Here is a 23,157-nt window from a genome sequence, read left to right as displayed (position 1 = left end):
AAAAGATCATAGAAGAACATCCAAAGAACTGCCTCAGCTAATTTCAGAGTTAAAGTTCCACAATAAGAAAGCGACTGAGAAAAAAATTGGATTCCTGGGAGAGTACCAACGTGGAAACCATTGCTACCCAAGATAAACATCAATGCTCGTCTCACTTTAGCAAAAAAGCACCTGGATCATCCCTAAGCCTTTTGGGATAATGTTCTATGGGCAGATGAGAACTTTTTGGATGACATAGGTCCCATTAGGTCTAGCATAAAGCAAATACAGCATTTTACAGTAAGAACATCATACCAACATTCAAACATGGTGATGGGGATGTTTTGCTGCCTTGTGACCTGGACAACTTGCCATTACAGAAAGAACCATGAACCAGAACTTTCTTAAAGTCATCTGTCTGTAAGCTGAAGTGTGATTGGGTTATTCAGCAAGACAATGCTCTAAAACACAAAAGCAAGTCCACATCTGAATGACTGAAAAGAAACAAAATGAAAGTTTTGGAGTGGCCTAGTTAAAGTCCTAACTTGAACCCAATAGTGATGCAATTTGTGCTAAGGAACCTACCAATTTGTCTGCATTAAAGCACTTCCGCAAAGAAGAGAGGGCTAAAACTCCTCCACAGTGATGTGAAAGACTGATATCAAACTATAGGAAGCGTTTAGCTGCAGTTATTGCTGCTAAAGGTGGTGCAACCAGTTATTAAGGTTAAGGGGCCAATTACTTTTTCAAATGGGTGATGCAGGTGTTTGATAATTTTTTCAATTAAATAAATGAAATAATAATTTTTAAAAATGTTTTGTGTTTACTCTGGTTCCCTTTGTCAAACAATCAGTGTGACAAATATGCAATAATAGAGGAAATCAAGAAGGGAGCAAATACCTTTTTCACAGCACTGTATTATTTGAAATGCTTCTAGTTCCATACAGATTTGTTGTGGAATTATTATTATTATTGAAATGGCTTATTTTAAACAGTTTTATTTGATTAACTTAGAAAATGTTATATACTTAAGGAGAAAGAAAATAAACACAATACAGGAGGTTGGCCCAATTTTGAGTTTCTGTTTATGACTCCAGTCTTTCCTGGATTTCTTTTTTTGAAATCTAGATCATCTGGAAATGCAATTTAAAGCTGTTGAGACAGCTTTGCAATCCAACTTGGTTTTGAGCAAGTTCAAGTCACCACTGAGTTAGTAAGTGTTTATTGACATGTCAACAACACTTTTTTATTTTAATTTTTAAAACACATCCACAAAAGCTGGGTGAGCTTTTCTCACATCAATGTGTCCGCCGAGTCAAGTTAATAGTCCAGTAAGGATATCCAAACTATTTTCAGACTTTCTTGTTGAAATAATATTAATTAAATGACTAAAGTATGCATTTACCACTTATTTACTTCCAGAAGAAGTCAAAAACAGCATTGTGTCACCCCCCAACATCCGACTCCAACTCCTAACATCAATAATCTAATTTAGATGACTTTCAATCTTTCTTCAAAATAAAGCACACTTTTACATTGGTACAGAACAATTTTTTCCATGCAGTGAACATAAACAAGAAGAGCTGTACATTTTTTGACACCAGTGTATCTGCAGGTTTATTCTCAGCATTCTACTGGTCGCTATTAAATAAATATAATCTCAATGTTCATAATACTCAAACTTCAAAATAATCTCCTAACACTTCGCAAGGATGCGTTCACTGGCACATAGAAAAGCAACAAAGCCTGACAGCTGATTGGCTGGAAGTTTTCATATCAAAGCAACGGTGTCCATTTTCACACTGGAGACTAAAACTATCATATAAAACAATTATACAATCTGTATAATAAGCCATATAAAATATCAATGTTGACTACAAAACAAGCAATATGTACAACAAGTGTCTACGAAAGAGGTCATGGAATCCTGTACATCTTCAGGTAGTGGTTCATTTCCTAGCAGTAACTTTTTTTAAATGGTACTGTACTATCATATTCGGGAAGCCTACGATGGTATTCACCATATCAAATGTAACACACTCTCATCTACAATCTATTGTAGTGCATTATACTGTACATACAGTGGGACATTCAAAATGTGTGGCTCTCTGTCCCTGAATGCATATATTATTCAGTTGTTCATCTGTGAGTCCACAGTTATACAACAATGCAAGATTCATTATAGGTAAAAGGCATATCTATGCTGCTTAATATTTTTCAGACTACAGCTGCTTTTAAGTCTTAGTCCAAATGCACACACACCCCTCTCTCCCCAACTGGCCTTAAAACAATATTTATAATATCATCTATTTAGAACAATACACTCCTGCGTTCATTTTGCATTATTGAGGGGGAAAAAAATAAAATCCATGCAATGCAGATGTGGCATCATGGTACCTGTGTTAACGAGCGGAAGCAAAGAAGGAAACCATGGCAACAAAAAGCAGGCAGTTGAAAAACTTTTGAATCCAAACAAAACGCCACTTTACACTCCACTGTAAAATCTGAATGTGAAAACGCCGGCCTATACAACAACAACAACAAAAACACCCATATATTTTATTGCAAAAAATCTCTGGATAGTTTCATTGGCCTTTAACAAATTGCTTTTTTTTTTTTTTTTTTTTGAAGCCTGATATACGCTATATACCACAACACAAAAATTCCCTCCCTGGCTACCAAGCTCAGCCGTGTCAACAGTCAAACACCCAAGCCCTCGTTACTGTGCAGATGAACAGCCAGCCGGACGGACAGACAGAGTACTGCTGTGGGGAAGTGGCTATGAACTCAGCATCTCTACTGGAAGAACAAAAAAACAAAGTGCGTTGATCACTCGACCTCCATATTCACCAGGGCGGTACCTGACTGTGCAATGTCATAACACAAACAAACAGGCTTTGGAACTTTGGAAATCAACAAAGTTTTTAGCATGCAAGTTCACCACATATGCAATATTTTGTAGGGGGTTTGGGGGTAAAAAATTAAATAAAAAGAAGCCAAACACATCATCATCCACGTTAACTTCTGGTTAAGCACCTGATCTGTAAATTATGACCAGAAGATCTGGCCTTTCCATGCTTTCTTTAAAGAAGTCTGCAGAGATACAGTAACAATACCACCCAGCTACAGTAAAACCACCCTGAACTTATTCAGTTAGCGAAAGACATATCCTCCTCTTCAAGTTGAAGTGGAATATAAGAAAGAAAATCATTTACATTTTCGATAACACTACACTACAAAATGAATTGTCTGTCGTTCCATCATTTCTCCTTCCCCATATAGTAAAAATTTGAAAAAACAGTTAAATTACTTAATTTCTTACAGCAGGGGCAGGCACAATCAAATGAGAAAACAGCCATTTCTTTCTCATCCTAAATTGTTCTTCAAGATGTAATTTTTGCCCTATTCCAATATTTATGGGATACTTGCTTTATATTCCTGACTGTTTGAGTTAAATTTGAGGTTGTGACCATATATGGAATGGAAGTGAAACTTTTTGACTATTGAGTGCTTGTTTTATGACTACCGATTTGACAGTCCACTGTGTTTTCCAGTAGTTTCACTGTAATTGGTGGAAAAGCCTATGATGTCATCACTGTGCAGGACACAGAGAGTACTGCAGACCAGAGCCATATTGATATAATCTAAGATGTAAATTTTAGGATGTAAACAAAAATGTGAGGGAGATGCACTTTTTTTTCAAGGGGGGCATTATGGCACATCTTCATTGTTTTGTTAAATCTCTGGAAATTTCATTGAAAACCAATGTGATCAGCCAGGTGCATTTGAAAGGGTGTGAAAGATATAATTTGACAAAAAGTCTGAGTAATCAAGTACAATGTGTATCTGGGCGTTGGAACGTGTACATAGTGCAGCTATGTAATTGCTAACCCCGCAATGTACCAGCACTCTGGTGCTAAATGTCAATGGTAATGCTGCGATATGACTGTGTTTTACAGCTGCCATGTACTAGTCACAACGGCTGTGTTTTAAAGGTTACTGCTAGTAGTATATGAAGGTTAAAGCAAGTCTGGTAATGACTGATAAAGTCGGAAAACCCGAAGTTCATCTCGCTATATCTTAAGTGATAATAATTAAGACAAAAACAGAGGGAAGGGAAGATGAAATAAAGTAACAAATTATATAAGTGACAAACTATTATCTATATATATATATACATACATATATATACACATATATGGATTATAGTTTGTTTCTGTTACGTTATTTTAAAGATAGCAACATAGCATTCATGTTGATGAAGTGAAGGTATAAACAAGTCAGTGATGAAATACGGAGGGCGGGGTTCCACAGGCAGGTGTGGGACCCACACTGTCCCCACACACAGGTAGCTGATGACTGGCGTCATGGAGACATGCCTCACTCAACTCCTCCGCTTCAGCAGTTCAGCTGGGAAAGTAAGACAAGAGCAACAGTTTCAAGGATTACATCAACTGACCAACAGTCTGCATCATGATTTAATAATTCATTCACCATATAAAAATGAACCATTGACTAAAATCAGAGTTGGAAAACCCAGGTTCAGAAAGAAAAATCCTCCCTAGTATTTTGTTACAATTGTCTGGTTTTGATAATTAACTCAATTCTTCAGCTAAGAAATCAGCTGGCTGAGTTTATGGGTGGAAGAAACACATGGCATGACTTTTACTTTCTGACCCCTGGACTTTCCTCCTCAGACTTAAAGGTAAAATGATTAATTAACCAGTAATAATTACCTTAATTTTTAGATAACACAGAATCTAAAAACTAGCCGATACCCGACAAACCAGCACTGACCAATAATAGTCAATAATAATAATCCTATATTCAGCAGCTAATAATGTTACAATGAATCAATACAGCTTTATTATTGACCATGGCTAAGAATGTTACTATATGTTCCCAAACGTATTATTTAGTGTTTAGATGATACGTTAAAAGTCATTGCATTATTATAATCATCATTAGCATTTTCTTATTTTTCACATCACTGGTCAGTTTTTGCATTGCCACTGAGGATTTCCTTACCACCACCACCACCACACATGTAGAAGCTTGTGATTCACTGTCAATGCCACAGGGTGGCGACGTTGAACTACATTAAAAGTATTCACATCTTTACAGGTTGTCTTTTGGAAGGAGTGGTTTTGGAGTTGTGCTAAACTCTTAAACAGCTCTCTCTTTATAAAATAATTTACAATTTATTTTATTTTCTCTAGAAGATATACATACAGAAAGGCCATAAAATTGATTATTAATGCTGTTCAGCCCGTCTCAGCTAGTTATTTTGGCTGCTGTCTTGAGCAGGGATGTCTAGAGCCACAGGGTGGCCACAGAGTCTGTTGTTTTTTTGTCTTTGATGTTACTGAGCATGTGACTGATCCACAGCAGGCCACCTGTATTTCTAGATGTAAATCAATCACTGATTTTTAAAGGAAAACAAAACCTTTGCAGGCTACGTGCCTCTCCCGAGCCAGGGCTTGGAATGCCAGGCTGTGTTAAGCCTGGTCTACACCACCCCCAAGGTGCTCTGCTAACGCTATACGATTGAGCAAACTATTCTATGCATCAGCAACCGCGGATGCTGAATAAATTCAATTTAAAAAAAAAATTTCATATAGCGCTTTTTACAGAGAACTGTCACAAAGACACTTCACAGAGTTGCAAGGCAAGAGACACATCAAACAGAGCAAACACCAGGCCTGAACCCCCAAATAGCAAGTACGTAAGGTAAATAATTTGAGGGTTTCCTTCCCCAGTGGGAAGGAAACCCTGAAATGGCGGTGAGAAAAAACTCCCCACTGGGAAGAAATCTCGAGAGGAACCCGGCTATAGAGGGGGCGGGGGCATCCTTCACTGGCCAAATGCTCTCTGATATCAGCGTACAACAGAAGGGGGGGAGTGGACGCCAGAGAGGCGTGCGGGAGAAACGTTACCCCGGAGGATTTACTTGGTCATGGCGGAGGGCGCCCCGGAGCGGTGGAAGTGGACGATCTGCCATTTGCTGTCTCGCCGGTGCCAGATGCGCGTCTCCTCGGACTGCGCGGTGCGCGGCATGCCGTTGGTGTCGATGTACTGGGTGATGCGGATGTAGGCGATGCAGGCTGCCTCCTCGCCGATCAGGTGGATGTGCGGGTTCAGGATGGTGGTGTGCACCGGCTTGCTGTTCTTCGACCACACTGACAGGAGCAAAACAAAACAAGGAAACACACTGTCATTGATGTGAAGCACTTACGTAGCACCCCCGGCCTGGAATTAGCTGCTTGAGTGCTAATAGCTCCCCCTTGTGGATAATCTTCAGCCTGCTAAACGGGAGTGAGTGATAGAGTGAGTGAGTGATCCATGAGGTGCTTTGCATCTATAAAAAAAACCCTTGAAACGATTACTACTATTAAAATTTAATAAGCAGTATTAAGCATGATTACACATTCTTACCTCATCGAACATTATTAAACACAATAAAACATGATTGAACGTCATAAAAATTCTGAGATACAGCACAAAAAAGCGTTTGGTTTCTGAATAAAAATAGTTTCCCGGGGCCTTGAGGTGGTTGTGAAGCTTGTGCTTGCTGCTTTCTCCCGACACACTTACAGGCACAGCAAAGCGTTGTGAAGGGGAAGCGGCCTCAAAGGAAAAACTCATTCAGAAACACGTCTCAGAAACCTTGCCTTTGAAAGTCATAAAATGCCGCATCTGTGGAAAGTCTCATTCCTTTCTCATTCCTTTCTTTCCCCTCAGTCACTTCCTGTGATGCAGCTAGTGCTGCTCTTATGTAATTCTGATGAGAGAAAATGGCCCTGGCTCTCTGTAAATTCCACACGACACTGATGTAACTCGCAGACAAAAGCTCCTCGTCGGTCATGCAGTGAACAGGCCCAGCTGAACAATCCTTCAGCTTCCATTTATTTTTTTTCAAATTTAGTCCTAAACGTACCGAAGCAAAACTGCATGTAGATTTTAAATTCACTAATTTACAGATAATATAATTGTTTTCGCATTACCCTCCATTCTGACTTGTCCCCTCATTAGCAGAGTTTTGGGGGGTGGGGGAGCACTGCAGTCGGCAGAGTGAATCCCTCGTTTTAGCGGTTGTCAGTACGCCATGCTCTCGGTCTTATCGGCGCCCATTTAAAGCCATTTCCTCTTCTGCCGGGGAATGAACCGCGAACATCGACCAATTAACCTCGAGTGCTGATAATAACAAGGATCCTGCCATAGAGCCCACAAGCATATCATATCAGATCATATCTTCAGGACGTACAGGACGTCGGTGGTTACGGACCCTGAAGATTAGTCAGACTTTTCTTCATTTCACACATCATAGGTTTGCCCTTTTTTACTCTCTCCCCTGTTTCTTAATGTACCTCTGATTTGCTGGACCACATTACAAGAAATTTGCTGCAGTTAAAGTCACTTATTTTTCGTGATAATTGACTACGCTAGCAAGCACACTTAATCTGAGCACTTTTTTACAACAGAGCTATATCCTTAGTGTAATGCAATGTACATAATCGGGGAAAATTGCATCGTGGGTAACAGACATTGATGCGGGGAGCTGGTGGAGGTTTTATTTGAAGAGATCCAGGTTAATGCAGTGGGGATTTATTAAAGGAATCCCTGATGGAGCCCGGGGTTTCTTCTGGGCTAACGAGGCGTGCAGTCGATGCCAGCAATCTCTCATCCAGCACACAGCACACAAAGGAGCAGGCTCAATGGTTCTTACGGTTCTCAAAGTAAAACCGGTGGAAGTCCAGGCCCTCCACCAAATTGCCGAGGGCCTCGGGTTCGAAAGCCGTCACACTGGGATCGCACATCTTCCTGTGGATAAAAGAGAGAGGGAGGGGGCATGGGGGGACTATCTTTAGAACAGAAGTGCAAGAGGAGGAACTGACCTGGAAAAACAATAACTGAATAAATAATTTTAAAATCGCATGGCTTTTTTTCTTATGCAGCACGGACAGTGCGGTGGTTGTGGCAGATTTTATTTTGAGGTGGTGGCGTGGCACGGTGTGGGCAGAAATTTGGCACTGCCATGTTACCACGCCATGTCACACTCTGTGAAGGAACCCGATCCTTCCCCGGGAACCGCTACGTCGGCTGACGGTTTAGGTACTGGATACATCAGCTGTCCTAATACTGTCCGGACAGCCTGTTGAAATCCATACCCAGACACTGGGATATCCCCAGAGGACCCAGGGTCTTTCAGATTCAATGTGTGGTCTCATTGGGGCAGACGGTTGTACTAATTTCGCACAGGACTGAACTAAAGGACCTGTACCCTCTTTGTGTTGGACACTAAAACTCCTGTTACCCTCCAGTGGTTCCTCCATCATCATTTGCAATCATTTTAGCACACTTGAATAAAAACAGGTTTTAGGGCTCGATTTACTAAGACATTTGGCTCAGGAAACCAATAACATGACCAATGGTGGGTGTGATACATGACCAGTAACATGACCAATGATGCATATGACGAGGTGGCCGAGTGGTTAAGGCGATGGACTGCTAATCCATTGTGCTCTGCACGCGTGGGTTCGAATCCCATCCTTGTCGAGAATGTCTTTACTAGTATCTTGAAGTTCTCACTCTTTAGTGATACGCTAGTACAGGGGTGGTCAACCCTGGTCCTGGGAAGCCGCAGGGTCTGCTGGTTTTTGTTTTCACCTTAAATACAACAACGCCTTAGACAAAAGAAACAGGTGTGGTGAGTTAACTGTAATCAGTTGCTTTAATTGATCAATTAAGTGCCGAGTGAAAACAAAAGCTAGTAGACCCTGCGGCTCTCCAGGACCTGGATTAGCCACCCCTGCACTAGTAGCTTCATCACTTTCATGTTGCATTTCACTTTGGATAAAAGCATCTGCCAAATAAAATGTAATGTCATGGTATTTGCTTTGCAGCAATCATTAGTTCAGCTATCAGTTTTGCAGGTGCTATAAGGTTTTGCACACACTAAAAGTCTTAAAATCAGGTCCTTAATGTCTAAATCACATAAAAGGTTAGAAAGCATCACAGCCTCATCACAGTTAGTCTTTGGAGCAGTGATAAGCCACATTGTCCAGAATCCATTGCTGTTGATTGCTAATGCCTATAGTATTGAGCATGTCGCTTTCATTATTGCAGTTTTTAATTTTAACTTCTTAACAAACTATTTTCTTGATATTTCTTTGATAACTATTGTATTCATCCTCAACATTCATAAAACATTTTTTTTAATCAGTCAAAACAACGGACACTGTATAATCAGGGATTATGAAAGAGGCCTCAGTTTCCATGTAGCCTGTTTAATCTTAATGAAAAATAGATGACATTCTGGGACTTACGTGCAGCCTGAATGCACAAAGAAAAAAGACACAGAGTTGCATCATTCCTGGGACTTACGTGTAGCTCTCAAAGTCTCCATTACTGATGGCTTCTATTAGCTGCTCAGTAACTTTGATGATCTCCTGCTTCCTCGCTGTAAGAGAGAAAACACAGCCATTACCCCCCACACAGAGGAGAGAGTAAGAGACCAGGGGCCCTGAGGGGGATTGCGAGAGGAGATTTATTTCATTTGCAACAGGCAGAGCCAGCTCGTCTGTCTTTGTGGGCACTTATTTGTCCATTTCAATGAAAATGAAAAAGAAAATTTACAAAATTGTGTGTGTGTGTGTGTGTGTGTGTGTGTGTTTGTGCATGTATGTTTGCAAGTGTGCTTGTTTTTTTATGAGTGTCGCTACATGAGCTTGTGTGGGTGTGAATGCATAAGTGTATGTTTACATGTGATACATGTGACACTGCATGCATGAGTGTGTGTGTGTGTGTATGTGTGTGCATGAGTGTGTACAATCGGGTGTGTGCATGTTTGTGCGTGTGCATGAGTGTGTGTACAATCATGTGCGTGCGCGTGTGTGTTTGTGTGCGTGTATGTGTCTGTGTGTGACAGTGCACGTGAGCGAGCATGTGTGTGTTTGTATAAGAGAGAGTGCGGGGGCTGTGTGCCGCCCACACAGATAGCAGAGTTGGCTCTGCCCGCAGTCAGAGAAATAGCTCTCTTCCCACCAACGCAGGGAAAGAGACACACTGGCGGAGAGAGATCACACAGCACTCATACAATCCTCCCCTTCATTAAACACCGACTCCAGATCCGCCTGATGCAAAACTCTAACCATTTTATGAATTTAAAAAAACTACTCTTAAAAGGGTTAAATCCCATGGTTCTTTTCCAGGAATGAAACTCAGCAGTCAAAGGATTTAAACCAGGGTAAGAACTTGAGGTCTATTCAAGTTTTGGAAATACAGTATATTTTAGCAGGGGGTCCAAATTATTTTTGGTGGGACCTCATCTGAGGGGGTCAACATAAGGAAAGAATCAGGCAAATTTTGGGATATTTTTGACCCTGGTATATCAAAATGAATATTTGGTTTTTCATCACGAGAACAAAGCTAACACTACAGCAAATACCTCCTCTGTTTTGAATATTGTCACCAGACAATTAATCATAATGACAAATTTTCATGTTACAATTTAATAATTCAATTAATTTTATTTGTTAGTCATGAAATTGTGTTGTAAAAAAATCCCTGACCTCATAATCATGACAATATAACTCACAGGCATAAAATCCAATGATGAATGGAAACCATGGAAACCCCTGACAGCCCTTACAGTAATGTGACCTGACAACTGTAAACCATAGCAACACAACCCACACAGTAACAAAACCTGCCAATTAATGAAAATCATGGAAACAACAACATACTGTACCCCAATAGGCAAGCATATGGCAACCACACTAGCAACAGAACCTGACAACCAAATATAGAGATCCAAATTTTTTTTTTTTTTTAATTGCACATTTTTATTTTATAAAATTTTCCTGATTCAGCAGCTGCTTCATCACAATTCATGATCATTTGTTTCTTAAGTATTGTTAATTTAATGCTTGCATACATGCACCATGACTACCATTTATTGGTGTTACAGACAAAGGTGATCATGAGTACATCACTGCAGACCAGTATACAGCTTGCTAGTTAATTTGACTCATGAACTAATAAAATAATATAATGAATATAATGAATAATGAATTAGTATGTTGAAATAATGAGCAATAAAAAGCTAATATTATATAATATTAATGACTGAAACATCAAACTAGTTTTTTATATGCTCCTGGGCATGCTTAACTGCTCTATCCACTACATTTTTGGCTAACAAGATCTGCTGACAAACTGTAGGCTAGCTGTATGTAGCAGAGTGAGTCAGGTCTGTTGTGAGGTCTAATTCACAAAAAATTCACAATGGTTCATATTCTCCCAGAATAAATATTAAAAAACACAGACCTTCTTTGCTAGCTTGCTACTCATCACATTTAATTGAAAAGCTCTTTGTGCAACCAAGGAAAAATGCAGTGTTATTCTCAATAGTTTTTAGCCCTTTCATATGTTTATTGATCTCTCTACACACAGTATTGCATTGTGATTTTAAGCAATATTAATTCGCGGATATAAAAGCTGTTGGTAACTTGCAGCAAGCTTAAATGTAAAAAAGAGTGATTTTGCTGAATGTCCAAGAAAAACCTGAAATGTTGTGGGGTGGTCCTTGTGGGCGATTAGGCCCATCCTGGTCCCTCCTGCGTAGATTTGGCCCTGTCCTGTACCCTGAACCTCCATTCCACATCTGGGCATACTACTGTAAGTGACATGACCACAAAAGCCTGGGCAGAGCGCTACTGCAATACTTCTCTGCCATGACTAGCTTCTTCAGCGTTAGCTGCTCGGTGTTGTCAAAGTTAGCATTACGCTCACCAATACCCTCCTCATCCTGTATTCTCTAATGAGAACATCCTGTATGTGCAAGCACTGGAAAGGCAGATATAAGATCTGTTGTGCTTTTAGGAAATCCTCCGTCAAGTTGCTCCACAAAATTGCTTTCAATATATTCAGTTTTGACTGATCACACAAGGCTCCTTTAAACAGATGAGTCACAGATACTGACTCCATTTTGTTGCCTCAATGAGCCACCAGCTTCTTTCAAGAACTCATTTCTGTGGCCCATCCTTCTCCATGGGCTCTTTAAGGTGACTTCTTGTTGCCTCCAGGGTTGAGTTAACAGTGGCAACATCCATGTTAGATTCAATTCCGTCTAAATTGTGATACCATCACATTACCAGCGCTGGCATAAATCCTGAGAATTCAAAGGAAGAAACCTGTTTCAAATAGACCCCTGCAATTGATTCCAGGCTTCTGAATACCTCACTAAAGCCGCGTTTCCACCGCAGGAACTATACCCCGGAACTAGGAACCTTTTGAGGAACTCAGTGCGTTTCCACCGCAGGAACTAGGGTCTAAATGTAGTTCTGGGGGCTTTGTTTTACCCCCCAAAACGTTCCTGCTCGGGGGGTAGTACTTTCCGAAAGTACAGGAACCTTTTGGGTGGAGCTTGCAGCGCTGAACATTTCTGATTGGTCGAGTACTCGTAGCATTTGTGTTGTATTTATTTTCCGCCATTACCCGCCATGTTTGAAAATATGCAGCGGCAAACCAATTAATTTTCATAATAACTTCAAATCAAACTTGTATGTTATGCGGCGCAGTAGCCTACTTTTGGTTATAGCCTGTCAACGTCTTGGAATTATAACGTGTGCTCTTCTGTTCTTTTCTTGCTTTAGTAGGCTATTCGTTTTATAAAATGCTAAACATTCGTGCTGGGACAGCATATTACGTAGGCTACCAAAACATTCAAACGGATTAATTCGGTTGCTGAATATTTTCTTCCGGATTTTCTTTGTTAGCCCGTTGTAATTGACTCAAAACGTTTGATACAGTTATGTGAGGTATGCGGTAGTTCTGCATAATTAACATTGGTGATACAGTACAAGCAAACTGGAAATCACCTTCCGCACTTTTTATCCGGGTAAAATAACAGGTTAATTCTAGTAATCTTCCCTTTAGCTTTTTCAGACTGCCGTAATTTTACTCAATTTTACTGCCATTTTTCAATTCCACGAAAAGACCAGGAAGACTATGGACTCATTTATTGTGCATGGTTCGCATTTGGAGGGCACACTTCGCTGCTCGGCTAGCAGTAACTTCGAAGGAAAGCAAACGGTGGCTGTACCACTACTAATTTACATTTTCACGCAAGTCCGAGTTTTCGTTGTATTCTTGTCATTTTGCGATTAGCCTATATGGAATTGACGACGAGAAAGTAATAAAACAGCAAATTGTTTACAACGTGTGCATGTTTTCTGCTGTTAATGAATGTGTTTGAGAGGATATATGAAAATCAATAAATACAAAAGTAACCATATATAGTCATTGTTGGTAACCCGTTGTATATAAGTGGAATAAACCCCTCCGGGCTGTCCCGGTTATTAGAAAATAATGTAGGCTACTTCGGTGGTAGTATGGGGTTACAGAAGATATCATGACAGATGGACCGACGACAACGTCAGTGGGCTAATTTGCCTAATCTTCGCGGTACTTTAGACCCCGGTGGAAACGCAGACAACCATTGGCTGAAGGAACCTTTTAGTTCCTGGTAAAGTAGTTCCTGGGACTGAAAGTTCCGGGTAATTTTGGTGGAAACGCGGCTTAAGGCGAACACTGAAAAGCTCCTTGATCGTGATCAGTGGGGAATTTGAAACCCCTTCCATCTCCTGGAGCTAGGTCACATGACCAGTTGAGTGCTTGCAATAATAATCAAGTGCGATAATGGCCTCTTGAAACCATCATGCAAGCCACGTTATCGGCTTCTTGGCTTGCTACAAGTGCTGGGCTGTACGGTGGGCGTTCTTCAGAAAAGGGCTATTTTTCCTCGCCATTTGTAAAACCAGTCAGAACCTTTGAAAAGTCCAAGAAGAAATACTGTTGACTCCACTACTTTCAAGCAGGTTATATTTTAAAATCTCTTCGTTATGATTGAAAATATGATGTTAATTTATTTTCACTTAATTTTCTAATATCCATATTGTAACATGTAATCATGTTCACAAAATAGGCCTATGCTCGCCTAATGTTAACAATGTTACTATGATCATGGATAACTTCCATAAAGACACTAATATATTGAGCTGTGTTGTGAAATACAACTTTAATAGATCAGCTCATGTAGCCATTGAACAGTGGCATGTCTAAATAGCTAACTAATGAGATGGCTAGCTAATGGGCTATCAAATCAAGGGCAGGTAAACTTGCAACTTGCCACCACTTCCACACTCCAGAAGCCGATGACCTCGTTTGCCTCCACCTCGTTCTCTTGGAGGATTTTGTCGATTGTCTGACGGATTGTCACGGCATTTACAGGACGCCATTCTATATATTATTTCCTCTCTCAGAAATCATGCCTGCTACGAGCTAAATGCAGACGCGCAGCTTTCTACAAATAGTGATACCCGTGATCGTGCCCACAAGCATGGAAAGATAGTCGCAGTTTTATATTTTGCCTCTTGACTCCAGTGCTTTGGCATCTTGCTTTTCTCCACATGATATGGAACCTGTATGAGGGCTTTCCCCCAATACAGAGGTGACATCCTGAAAAATCCAGAATAAAATCTGGAAATGCTTTGTATTTCATACTTTGTCTTTTTTGACAGTTTCTTTCTTGGAGCTTTCTTGTGCCAAGGGGGACCAGAGAAGAATTTATTTAAAAGGAATCATACAGGACACACTGCTTTTGTTTCTCCCCTGTGGTCAGCCAATTACTTTTTCGTATCGGTGACATATCTTGTTTCTTTATGAACGATTTTCCAAAGAGAATGGTTAAAACAGAATGCAGAATTCAACTGTACAAATTAGGCACAGACTAATTTGTAAATCCAGATTAACACAAAAGCCTTTCTGTACCTACTAGCAATTACCTATTTTAATGCACTGCAATGTTGTATCGAATGGGGAAGATTTAGCACGCTAATGCACTGGATGTTATAATATAGGGAACCGGTTATCAAGCTTATGGACTTCACTGTATAATGCAGGAGAACAGTTAGAGTGCTAATGCGCTCTAAGGTAACGTGCAGCTAAAGAGTTAATATTGTAATGCACACACTGAATCATAAGCGTGGGAGAGCAGATGGTCACAGTCTGTTTGAAAGGAGTCAACCCTTCTGACCTTCCAAGGGGTGGGTATGTTCTGCCCTGAATGAGGCCACATACAGTACAATGCAATTTTCAACAAAAAAAAAGCAGTTTGTACTGAAAGCACTGTTGTGATACTAGTCAAGAAAGAGAGCTACAGTTCTCGGATTTGAATTTCCCTGCATTTTCCTCATTGCAAAGGCTTACAGACTCTCAAAGCATGGTTTTGCATAGAAAAATACTGAGGATAATTGAGCAAGCTAAGGTATATTACTGCTGACAACCCAGCCTGGCTTAACAGCTCCCTATGACACTGTAAATCATAGACGTCTTCTGTGCAAGATCCTGGAAATCACCAAGGACATGCATCTCACTGAACTGATGGAGGCCATGCTCCAAAATCGACGCTTCTTTGTAGAAATAGGAGGCAAATTTTTTTCTGGCACCTCCTCAATACAACATCTACACAAACGACCAGCCAAGATGATCTTTGTATTACCACTCAAAGCACTGATTTCAATGAAGTGGAGAAAGTTCTGACTGATTCCCTCTCAAACCTAACCACCTACTATGAAGAGAACATGCTACGTGTGAACCCCTCAAAAACACAAGTCTCTGCTTTTCACCTGAAGAACAGGGAAGCAAATCACAAGCTCAAGATAGCATGGTCTGGCATAGACCTACAACACTCAGCAAACCCAGTCTACCTAGCTGTAACTTTGGACAGGAGTTTAACATACAAGACCCATATTGAAAAGAGCAAGGCAAAAGTGAGCACACCCAACACTGTTCTTAGCAAGCTCACCAGTATGAGATGGGGAGCATGTCCAAACACCCTACGCTCAACAGCACTCACCCTCTGCTACTCAACCGCTGAATATGTCTGTCCAGTATGGGGAAGATCTGCGCATGCCAAAAAGCTGGATCCTGCTCTCAATACAAGCTGTAGGTGTATAACTGGCTGCCTGAGACCTACAGATACCGGCAGTCTCTACCTACTCTCTGGCATTGCTCCCCCAGAAGTGCGGAGAATAGTGGCAAGCAGACTCGAAAGGCAAAAACAGACCACCGATGAACGACACTCTCTCCATGGCCACACATCTCCACCAAGTCTCCTGAAATCTAGGAAAAACTTCCTGACAACCGTAGAACCACTGAACACCTCACCAGCAGAAGAACGCCTCAACATCTGGAAGGCAAGACTTGCAGAAAGCCCACTCCCGGTAGACATGAAGATTGCACCTGCAGAACATCTCCCTCCAGGCCCCAAAGACAAGTGGGTGGACTGGAAAGCCCTAAACCGTCTTCGTGTCGCAGCGGGAAGATATAAGACGAACCTTCACAAATGGGGATATTCCACCCGCTCAATCATGTGTGACTGCAAAACAGAGCCACAGACCATGGACCACCTCATAAGATGCCCACTGCTGACAGCGACCTGCACCACAGAAGACCTGGCCATGTACACTCTACCGGCCCAGCTTTGTGTAAAGAAGTGGGCAAGCACAGTCTGACGTAGGATACGACTTCTGTGAGACGCAGGAGTGGATTTCAGGAAGACATTTGGTGGAGCAGGGTTGAGAGGGTGAGCTTATTTGCAAATCTTTCAGGATATTTTAATAAATCATAGAACCTGCCATTTCTGGAAGGTCGTATTTGAAATGCAGGAGTGCAGGCATCAAGATTTGTATCAAAGATAGACTGTGTCAAACTAAGAAATGTGCAGTCTATAGCTCTTAGGAAAGACAGTAATGCACAGTAGTTAGCACCCCATTGTGCCTTGTGTTGAACTGGGAAGGCAATTCAGAGCTGATGCCTTAAGCACCTCTTTAAACAGGGGCGACATAGCTCAGGAGGTAAGACCGATTGTCTGGCAGTCGGAGGGTTGCCGGTTCAAACCCTGCCCTGGGCGTGTTGAAGTGTCCTTGAGCAAGACACCTAACTGCTCTGGCGAATGAGAGGCATCAATTGTAAAGTGCTTTGGATAAAAGCGCTATATAAATGCAGTCCATTTACCATTTAAACAGCGATAGGGTACTGGATTAGGTATGACTGATCGAGCTAGAAGAGAAATGTCATTAAGTTGTAACTAGTCCCGGCCCTAGCCTTTGAGGGGGTCGAAGAAGGGTTTGATTTGGAGGCCACCAACCCCCTAAATTATGTAATGTGTATACATTTTACAATAATTAGGGTGCCCCCTGGTGGCCGTGGGGCCCTAAACAGCCATCATGGGCGTGGCAGCCTTAAGAGAACTTGTGCCACTGAGCAACAGCACTTACTCCTCCTCTCGTTGAAAGGTACGTTTTACAGCACTTAGTCTCCTCTCGTTGAAAGGTACGTTTTAAAAGCTTCGCCATGACTACAGAGTACAACTCCAACTGTAAACCACCGAGGACGCTGCTTTCTTTTTTTGGCTCCCCTATTTTGGAATCGGCAGCTATGCCCAGGGGCGAATTTTGGTTGAAAAGTGAAAGTATTCTAGACCAGAATCTGAGCTCTACTGGGGTTAACTTCACCTCATACCATCGGTCAGCCTTACCTCTGGTGTCCTCGTCTTCGATGGTCGTGTTGGTGCTCTCCGAAGATTCCTGCAAATGACATGACAGACCATGTCAGGCTCGTCATGATTCGAACAGTGAAACTGGAAGTTTTTCTCGCTACACGGAGCGAGGCTTGGGTTCACAGTTTAACCCCCCTCCCCTGAAAAAACAAAAAAAACGAAGAAAAAAAACAGTTCTTGCTCCTCCTGTCCTCTGGAAGTTGGCACCTTTGAAAAAAAAAACAATCGTCCGTTGAGCTGCTGTTTTGTCTGTGTGAGTCACTGTGTTTTTGGGCAGGGTAGGACAGGACAGGGTAAGGTACGATAGGAAAGCAGAAAGGGTAACAGCTAAATTGGACAGACCTTTTGCCCCACGGCGACCACCGGATAAATATTAAGCGATGGGGTCTGAAAACATTGAAGGTGAAATGAAATTGAAACAACAAAAAAAAAAAAAGAAAGTCCAGCTCCATTTTTTAGTGGCAGCTTTATTGCTGCTTTGCTTCTGTTGTTGTTTTTTGGTTTTGTTATTTTCGTTACTGCTTTTTGGCAGTCAGATGGGGGGGAGGGGGGGAGTCAGGGGGCAGTGGCACGCTCGACTGAGCTGCCGCATGGCCTTCAGGGTACTGCACACTCACCATGAGCTGGACGCTGGAACTGGACTTCCTTTTCTGGAAGAGAAACGAAAAGGGTTAAAGAGAAACGCACAGGATGAGATGGAGGCCAAGACCAGGATACCACGGAAGGGGAAAGCAGACAGATCCACGGTGTGTGTTTGTACGTGTTTGCGCGTGTGTATGCATGTGTACGGCACACGTGTGTGAGCACGTGCCGTGCCCTTAGACCACGCCGCCCTTCTTGACCAGCTCCTTGCTCTGCAGTTACCTCCAGGGTCCAGTTAGACATGCATGCCTGTGATAAGAGAGACTCCACTCTCCCGTCCAGCCAGCACCCCACTCAGCATTCCTGACTAATCCCCCAAAAAGGCCACTGCCTACTCCGCTCTGCTTAAGAGTATACCCTCAAATCAGACACCACACACACATATACACACACACACACTTTCTCTCTCTCACACACTCACACACAGAGACATACACACACAATCACATATACACACATGTATATACAGATGCAAATTCATGCATGTATGCATACGTATATGCACACACATACACACATAATCAAACACACTCACACACACATATAAACAGACACACACATTCATATATACACACATGTATATACAGATGCAAATTCATGCATGTATGCATACGTATGTGCCCACACACACACACACGTATACACACACAATCTGCATTACCTGATTAATCTCGCCATTCAACAGGCCAGATTCCTAAATGCTTGGAACGCAAGCATCAATATGATAAACATAATTGTGACACCCATGCAGAAATCTGGAGAATCTTCCAACATACGGAATTACAGACCAGGCAGTGTAACTGCAGCATCAATGCAAGTTCAGTTTCAGAGTCACAGTCAGTCAATCTCTCCAAAGAAAATGTCACCGTTAACTTAATTGGAATGAGGAGAGGAAGACAGAGCCATACTTTTAGAACTTAAAAGTTGCTTGAATATCAGTCACTATTCTCAAAACCATCTACTTTCATTTTTTTCATTTTCATTTCATTTCATTTAAGTATCATGTGCTCAGTGATTTTTTAATCTAGCTTCCTGCTCAACAAGCAGGTCAAAAACAGAAACAAGCGCATAACAACCCATTATACAGTTTAAGCAAGTGCTGAAGCCAAAGATCAAGCACTACTGCAGCATCTGGAAATGAACAAAAACACCCATCCAGCACTTTGATCAGTCACTAGAAGGGACTGTCCACTCATAAAAAGTAAAATCAGCCAGACAACCTTTCCAATTATTGAAATTTTGGAATTCTTTACCCTCGGTGATAAAGAGTTGCTGTAGTTATTTTTTCAGATTTAAGTTAAAACCTGATTAAACCCTGCTGCCATAATGTCTAACATTCCAGCCTGTGTCATTCAGTTAAAATCTTATAATCTACTGATATATTGCATACCCTCATGCTAACATGTCATGCTGACATGCTAACCATTATATGCAGGAACCTGTAAAGAAACTCAAAATGAAAATTAGCTGTTTAGCAAACTCTGGTACACTGTGCATTGAAGCAACTGCTGACATGTTGATAGGTGTACACTGCCCTTTTTGATTAAATGAGATAAATAAATAAAATAAGCACATTCCACCCCACACATTTTCTCATGCTCAAACTCACGCACACATACCATACACACAGACTCTCAATATAATATGTGTAAGTTACTGTGCATGTATTTCAAGGGTATGATTATTGTATTATACTGTATGTGGGTGTACATTTGCATATTCACGTGTTTCAGCATGTCTGGGGATGATTACATGCATGTGCACGTGTGATTGCGTGCATGTGTGTGAGTGTGTGTGTATGTTCATGCGTGCATGTGTGCGTGTGTGCGTGTTTGTGTTCATTCGAGATTGTGTTCACTATGTTCAGTAAAATGTTGTGAGCATTGAGAGTGTGGTCAGGTGCCAGTGATCCAGGGTCTCAGTTCCCTCATGTTAAATGGGGCACCAATAGCACCTTCTCTCCCCCAGCCCAACACCTACACTGGGACCACAGGCACACCCACTATGGGCACCATCTACTGTATGTGTGGTGCCAACTGGGACAGCAGCCATATTTAAAACCCAATCATTGGCCTCTCTGTGTTAAGCTTCAGCCCTCTACCATACAAACTTACTTCAGATAAAAGACTGAATGCCCTATTAAAGGCCTGTCCAGTCTTGAGATATATTTTTAAGCACTGGAACCGGCAAGAGTTTATGGTAAAATGTTCAGTGTTAAATCAACTCTTACAGAGTACATATGGACCCTATTGGACTCGTACTGTATGTACTCCGTTAGAGTTGAATTAACACTGGACATGTGCTGCAAGATGTACTTTGTACAGTACAATGCAGAAATGTACTGTAAATGAGTGGTTAACATGTGCAATGCATGTCATTTAAAGACTATGCATACCATTGGTCGTGTATCAATTACAATGGCTGCCCTTTTGTATGAGAAGATGAATAAATGAATAATCAAATAAAAAAGTAAATAAAAGACAAGTTTAAAAACCTCCCTGTGCAGTGTCACTGGAAACAGCTGATTATTACAGAAGACAAATGCTCCGCTCCGCATCTCTCGAGAAAAAAAAAGAGAATTCCAGAGTGGCCCTACCTTCACTCCATCTGCCTTCTTGGCCCCGCTCTTCCCCCCTGAACGAGAGACAAAGAGAAAGAGGGAGACGGCGATCAGGATGGGCACGGACGCCCAGAACAGGAGGGCGAAGGGCATCGCCGGACCCCCGCGAACAGACACACGCCGGGATGAGGCTACTAGTGTCCACAGGTCTGAGGACGAGAGGGGGGGCTTTCCTCCCCAGCAGCTCCGCACAAACCCCTCCCTCAGACCCCGACAAGAGACTGTGAGACTCCTGTCACTCAGTCACGGTTTCTGTGGAAGTTTGTTTTAAAAGAAAAAAAAAAAAAAACGTTGCTGGGAATCCAGTGTGAAGTGAATGAACCCCAACCAGCCGACAGCCTCCAAGATTCTGTTTCCCCAGTGCTAAACGGACCCCCAAAAAAGGCAAGGAACCCTTGTGTTTCAGTTGCCGGGGGTTACACTGACGCTGTGGGACCACTACGGCCATTATGTGAGAATGCAGCTTCGTAAGAGGGCTATTTAAGGACTTGGTCAACAGAGGGGAAGCGCTTCTATGATCAGATTGCCTTTTGCTAGCCTGTGTCCAGTTGCTTTCACCGCTCCATTCTTACCCTCTCTCCCTGTCCCCCCCCATTTCCTCCCTCTCTCACTGTGCCAGGTTTACCCCCCCTCTCAAGTGGTCCGGGTGTTTTCCCTCTTATTTTTGACAACAGTTTGCTAAATTTAGCTCACCCCTTGCACTTCTTTGCCCTGGGCCGCCGTCCTAACAGCAGGCAGGGTGGGGGAATGGGGGGGGGGGTGTAGTTCATCCCTCCTCCCCTTTCGGTCTGGATGCCTGGTTGTGGGACACTCCCCCCCAACCCCCAACTCCCCCACCCCACAGGCTTTCCCAAGATTCGGCTTGTGGTGTAATTCATGGAAATATCATCCATTCAAATAAATAGGAATGTTTGCTGGCGCTGTCAAGGGGGAATGAGCAGCAAGAAAAGCAGCCTATTCATAAATCGCTAACCACGCCTCTCTCACTAACAGTGCTTCATCACAGTGCATTACATTCATTTAGCAGAGGCTTATCTACAGAGGTGGAATATAAAGTGCAATAGTACATTCACATAGCTTAACAAGAGCAGGCCCTTCTACTCTGACCAAGTATTCTATGAATGAGTCTCTCACAGTAACCTGGCAGGGTGAATATTCTGCTATTTTAATCTTACAATCACTTCCCAGTTAACACAAATCACAATTGCAACATTTTTTTACAGTGACTCAGAAAGGTTATGTTAGGTGAGTTCTTTTATCACCCCAAACCATAACTGTTTCAAATACTGAGACCTGAAAACTCATAAGAGCACCTGCCATTCCACAACCTTAAAGGGTGATTAAAAATACAGTGAGTTTGGTCTGTGACTTTCATAGTCACCTGTGAGGGTGAATATTCTCCATGTCTCTTATAGTGAGAGTGAATATTCTGTGTCTCTCATGGTCACCTTTGAGGGTAAATGTTTTGCTCAGTCAGCTGTGAGGGGGGAGGGGGAGAGGATGGTAAATATAGGGACAATTAAAACAGAAATTTGGACGGGAATATTTAGAGGTGCTGAAATGGGTTTTTCCTTTCAGAGCCATAGCTGGCCAAGCGCATTCACATCGGCACTTCCTGGCGGGTGAGCAGGGGTCTATTCTGAACAGCGTGACATTAATGAAGAGTTAAAGAAAGCCCCGCTCAGCTATTCCCTCTTCTCTCGTCTCCCTCCTCACTCTTCACCCGACAGTCATCGCTTTCACAGCACGTTTTTTTTTTTGGGGGGGTGGGGGGGGGGGAGAACAAATACCCCATTACATGAGAGACTCTGTGCTGATGGGACATTTTAATGCTAACTTCCCCCGCCTGGCGAGTAAGGAGCACACCCCATTTATTCCCCCTTGCATTTTTCATGCAGTCAAAGCATGTCACTGACGTAAAATGAGTTTGTTTAACGTGGAGCACGTATTGGCCTTAAGATGAAGCCACAGAGATGAAAAGAGAAGTCAGTAATTCAGGGCCAGTACCCCAAAGACTTAGCAAACATTCCTATCCAGAGTGACTACGCAACTTCTTACATAGCATTTACACAGCACCCATTTATACAGCAGGATATATACTGAAGTGAGGCAGGTGAAGCACCTTGCTTAAGGGAACAACAGCAGGATCCGAACTGGGAATCAAACCTGCGATCATAACGTTACAAGACCAGCTCCTTACCCATTACACAGCACTGCCGCCCGATTCTACTCTAGCTTTATTTTTAACATGTACGCAAGATCTCACAAGAACTTTGTCAGCTTTCATAAAGAC

At 42.1% G+C, this 23,157-nt stretch overlaps 1 protein-coding gene and 1 non-coding gene across 4 annotated transcripts in view; one reads left to right on the top strand and one right to left on the bottom strand.

Annotated features, from left to right (window-relative positions):
- Positions 1-2,545: 2,545 nt before the first annotated feature.
- LOC118235731 (calcium/calmodulin-dependent protein kinase type II subunit alpha-like) overlaps positions 2,546-23,157 on the bottom strand; it is an 85,447-nt gene continuing 64,835 nt past the window's right edge. Inside the window, exons 13-19 of one of the 3 annotated variants that reach the window (XM_035433446.1) lie at positions 20,841-20,878; positions 18,220-18,252; positions 17,582-17,630; positions 9,364-9,439; positions 7,706-7,800; positions 5,916-6,158; positions 2,546-4,389 (exon numbers count right to left, since the gene is read on the bottom strand). In XM_035433446.1, coding sequence (XP_035289337.1) covers positions 5,926-6,158; positions 7,706-7,800; positions 9,364-9,439; positions 17,582-17,630; positions 18,220-18,252; positions 20,841-20,878 — 524 coding nt within the window. In that variant the 3' untranslated portion in view covers positions 2,546-4,389; positions 5,916-5,925. The remainder of the gene's footprint in view (positions 4,390-5,915; positions 6,159-7,705; positions 7,801-9,363; positions 9,440-17,581; positions 17,631-18,219; positions 18,253-20,840; positions 20,879-23,157) is intronic. The other 2 variants (XM_035433445.1, XM_035433447.1) reach the window with 2 other exon arrangements.
- Positions 8,454-8,535, top strand: trnas-gcu. Its single transcript has one exon. It is a non-coding gene; the product is annotated as a tRNA-Ser (tRNA).

This window comes from Anguilla anguilla, chromosome 9 (genome assembly GCF_013347855.1).
Source record: "Anguilla anguilla isolate fAngAng1 chromosome 9, fAngAng1.pri, whole genome shotgun sequence".
NCBI classification, from domain to species: Eukaryota; Metazoa; Chordata; class Actinopteri; order Anguilliformes; family Anguillidae; genus Anguilla; species Anguilla anguilla.
Note: the sequence above shows the minus strand (reverse complement) of the source record. Positions and strands in the feature narration are given on the sequence as shown.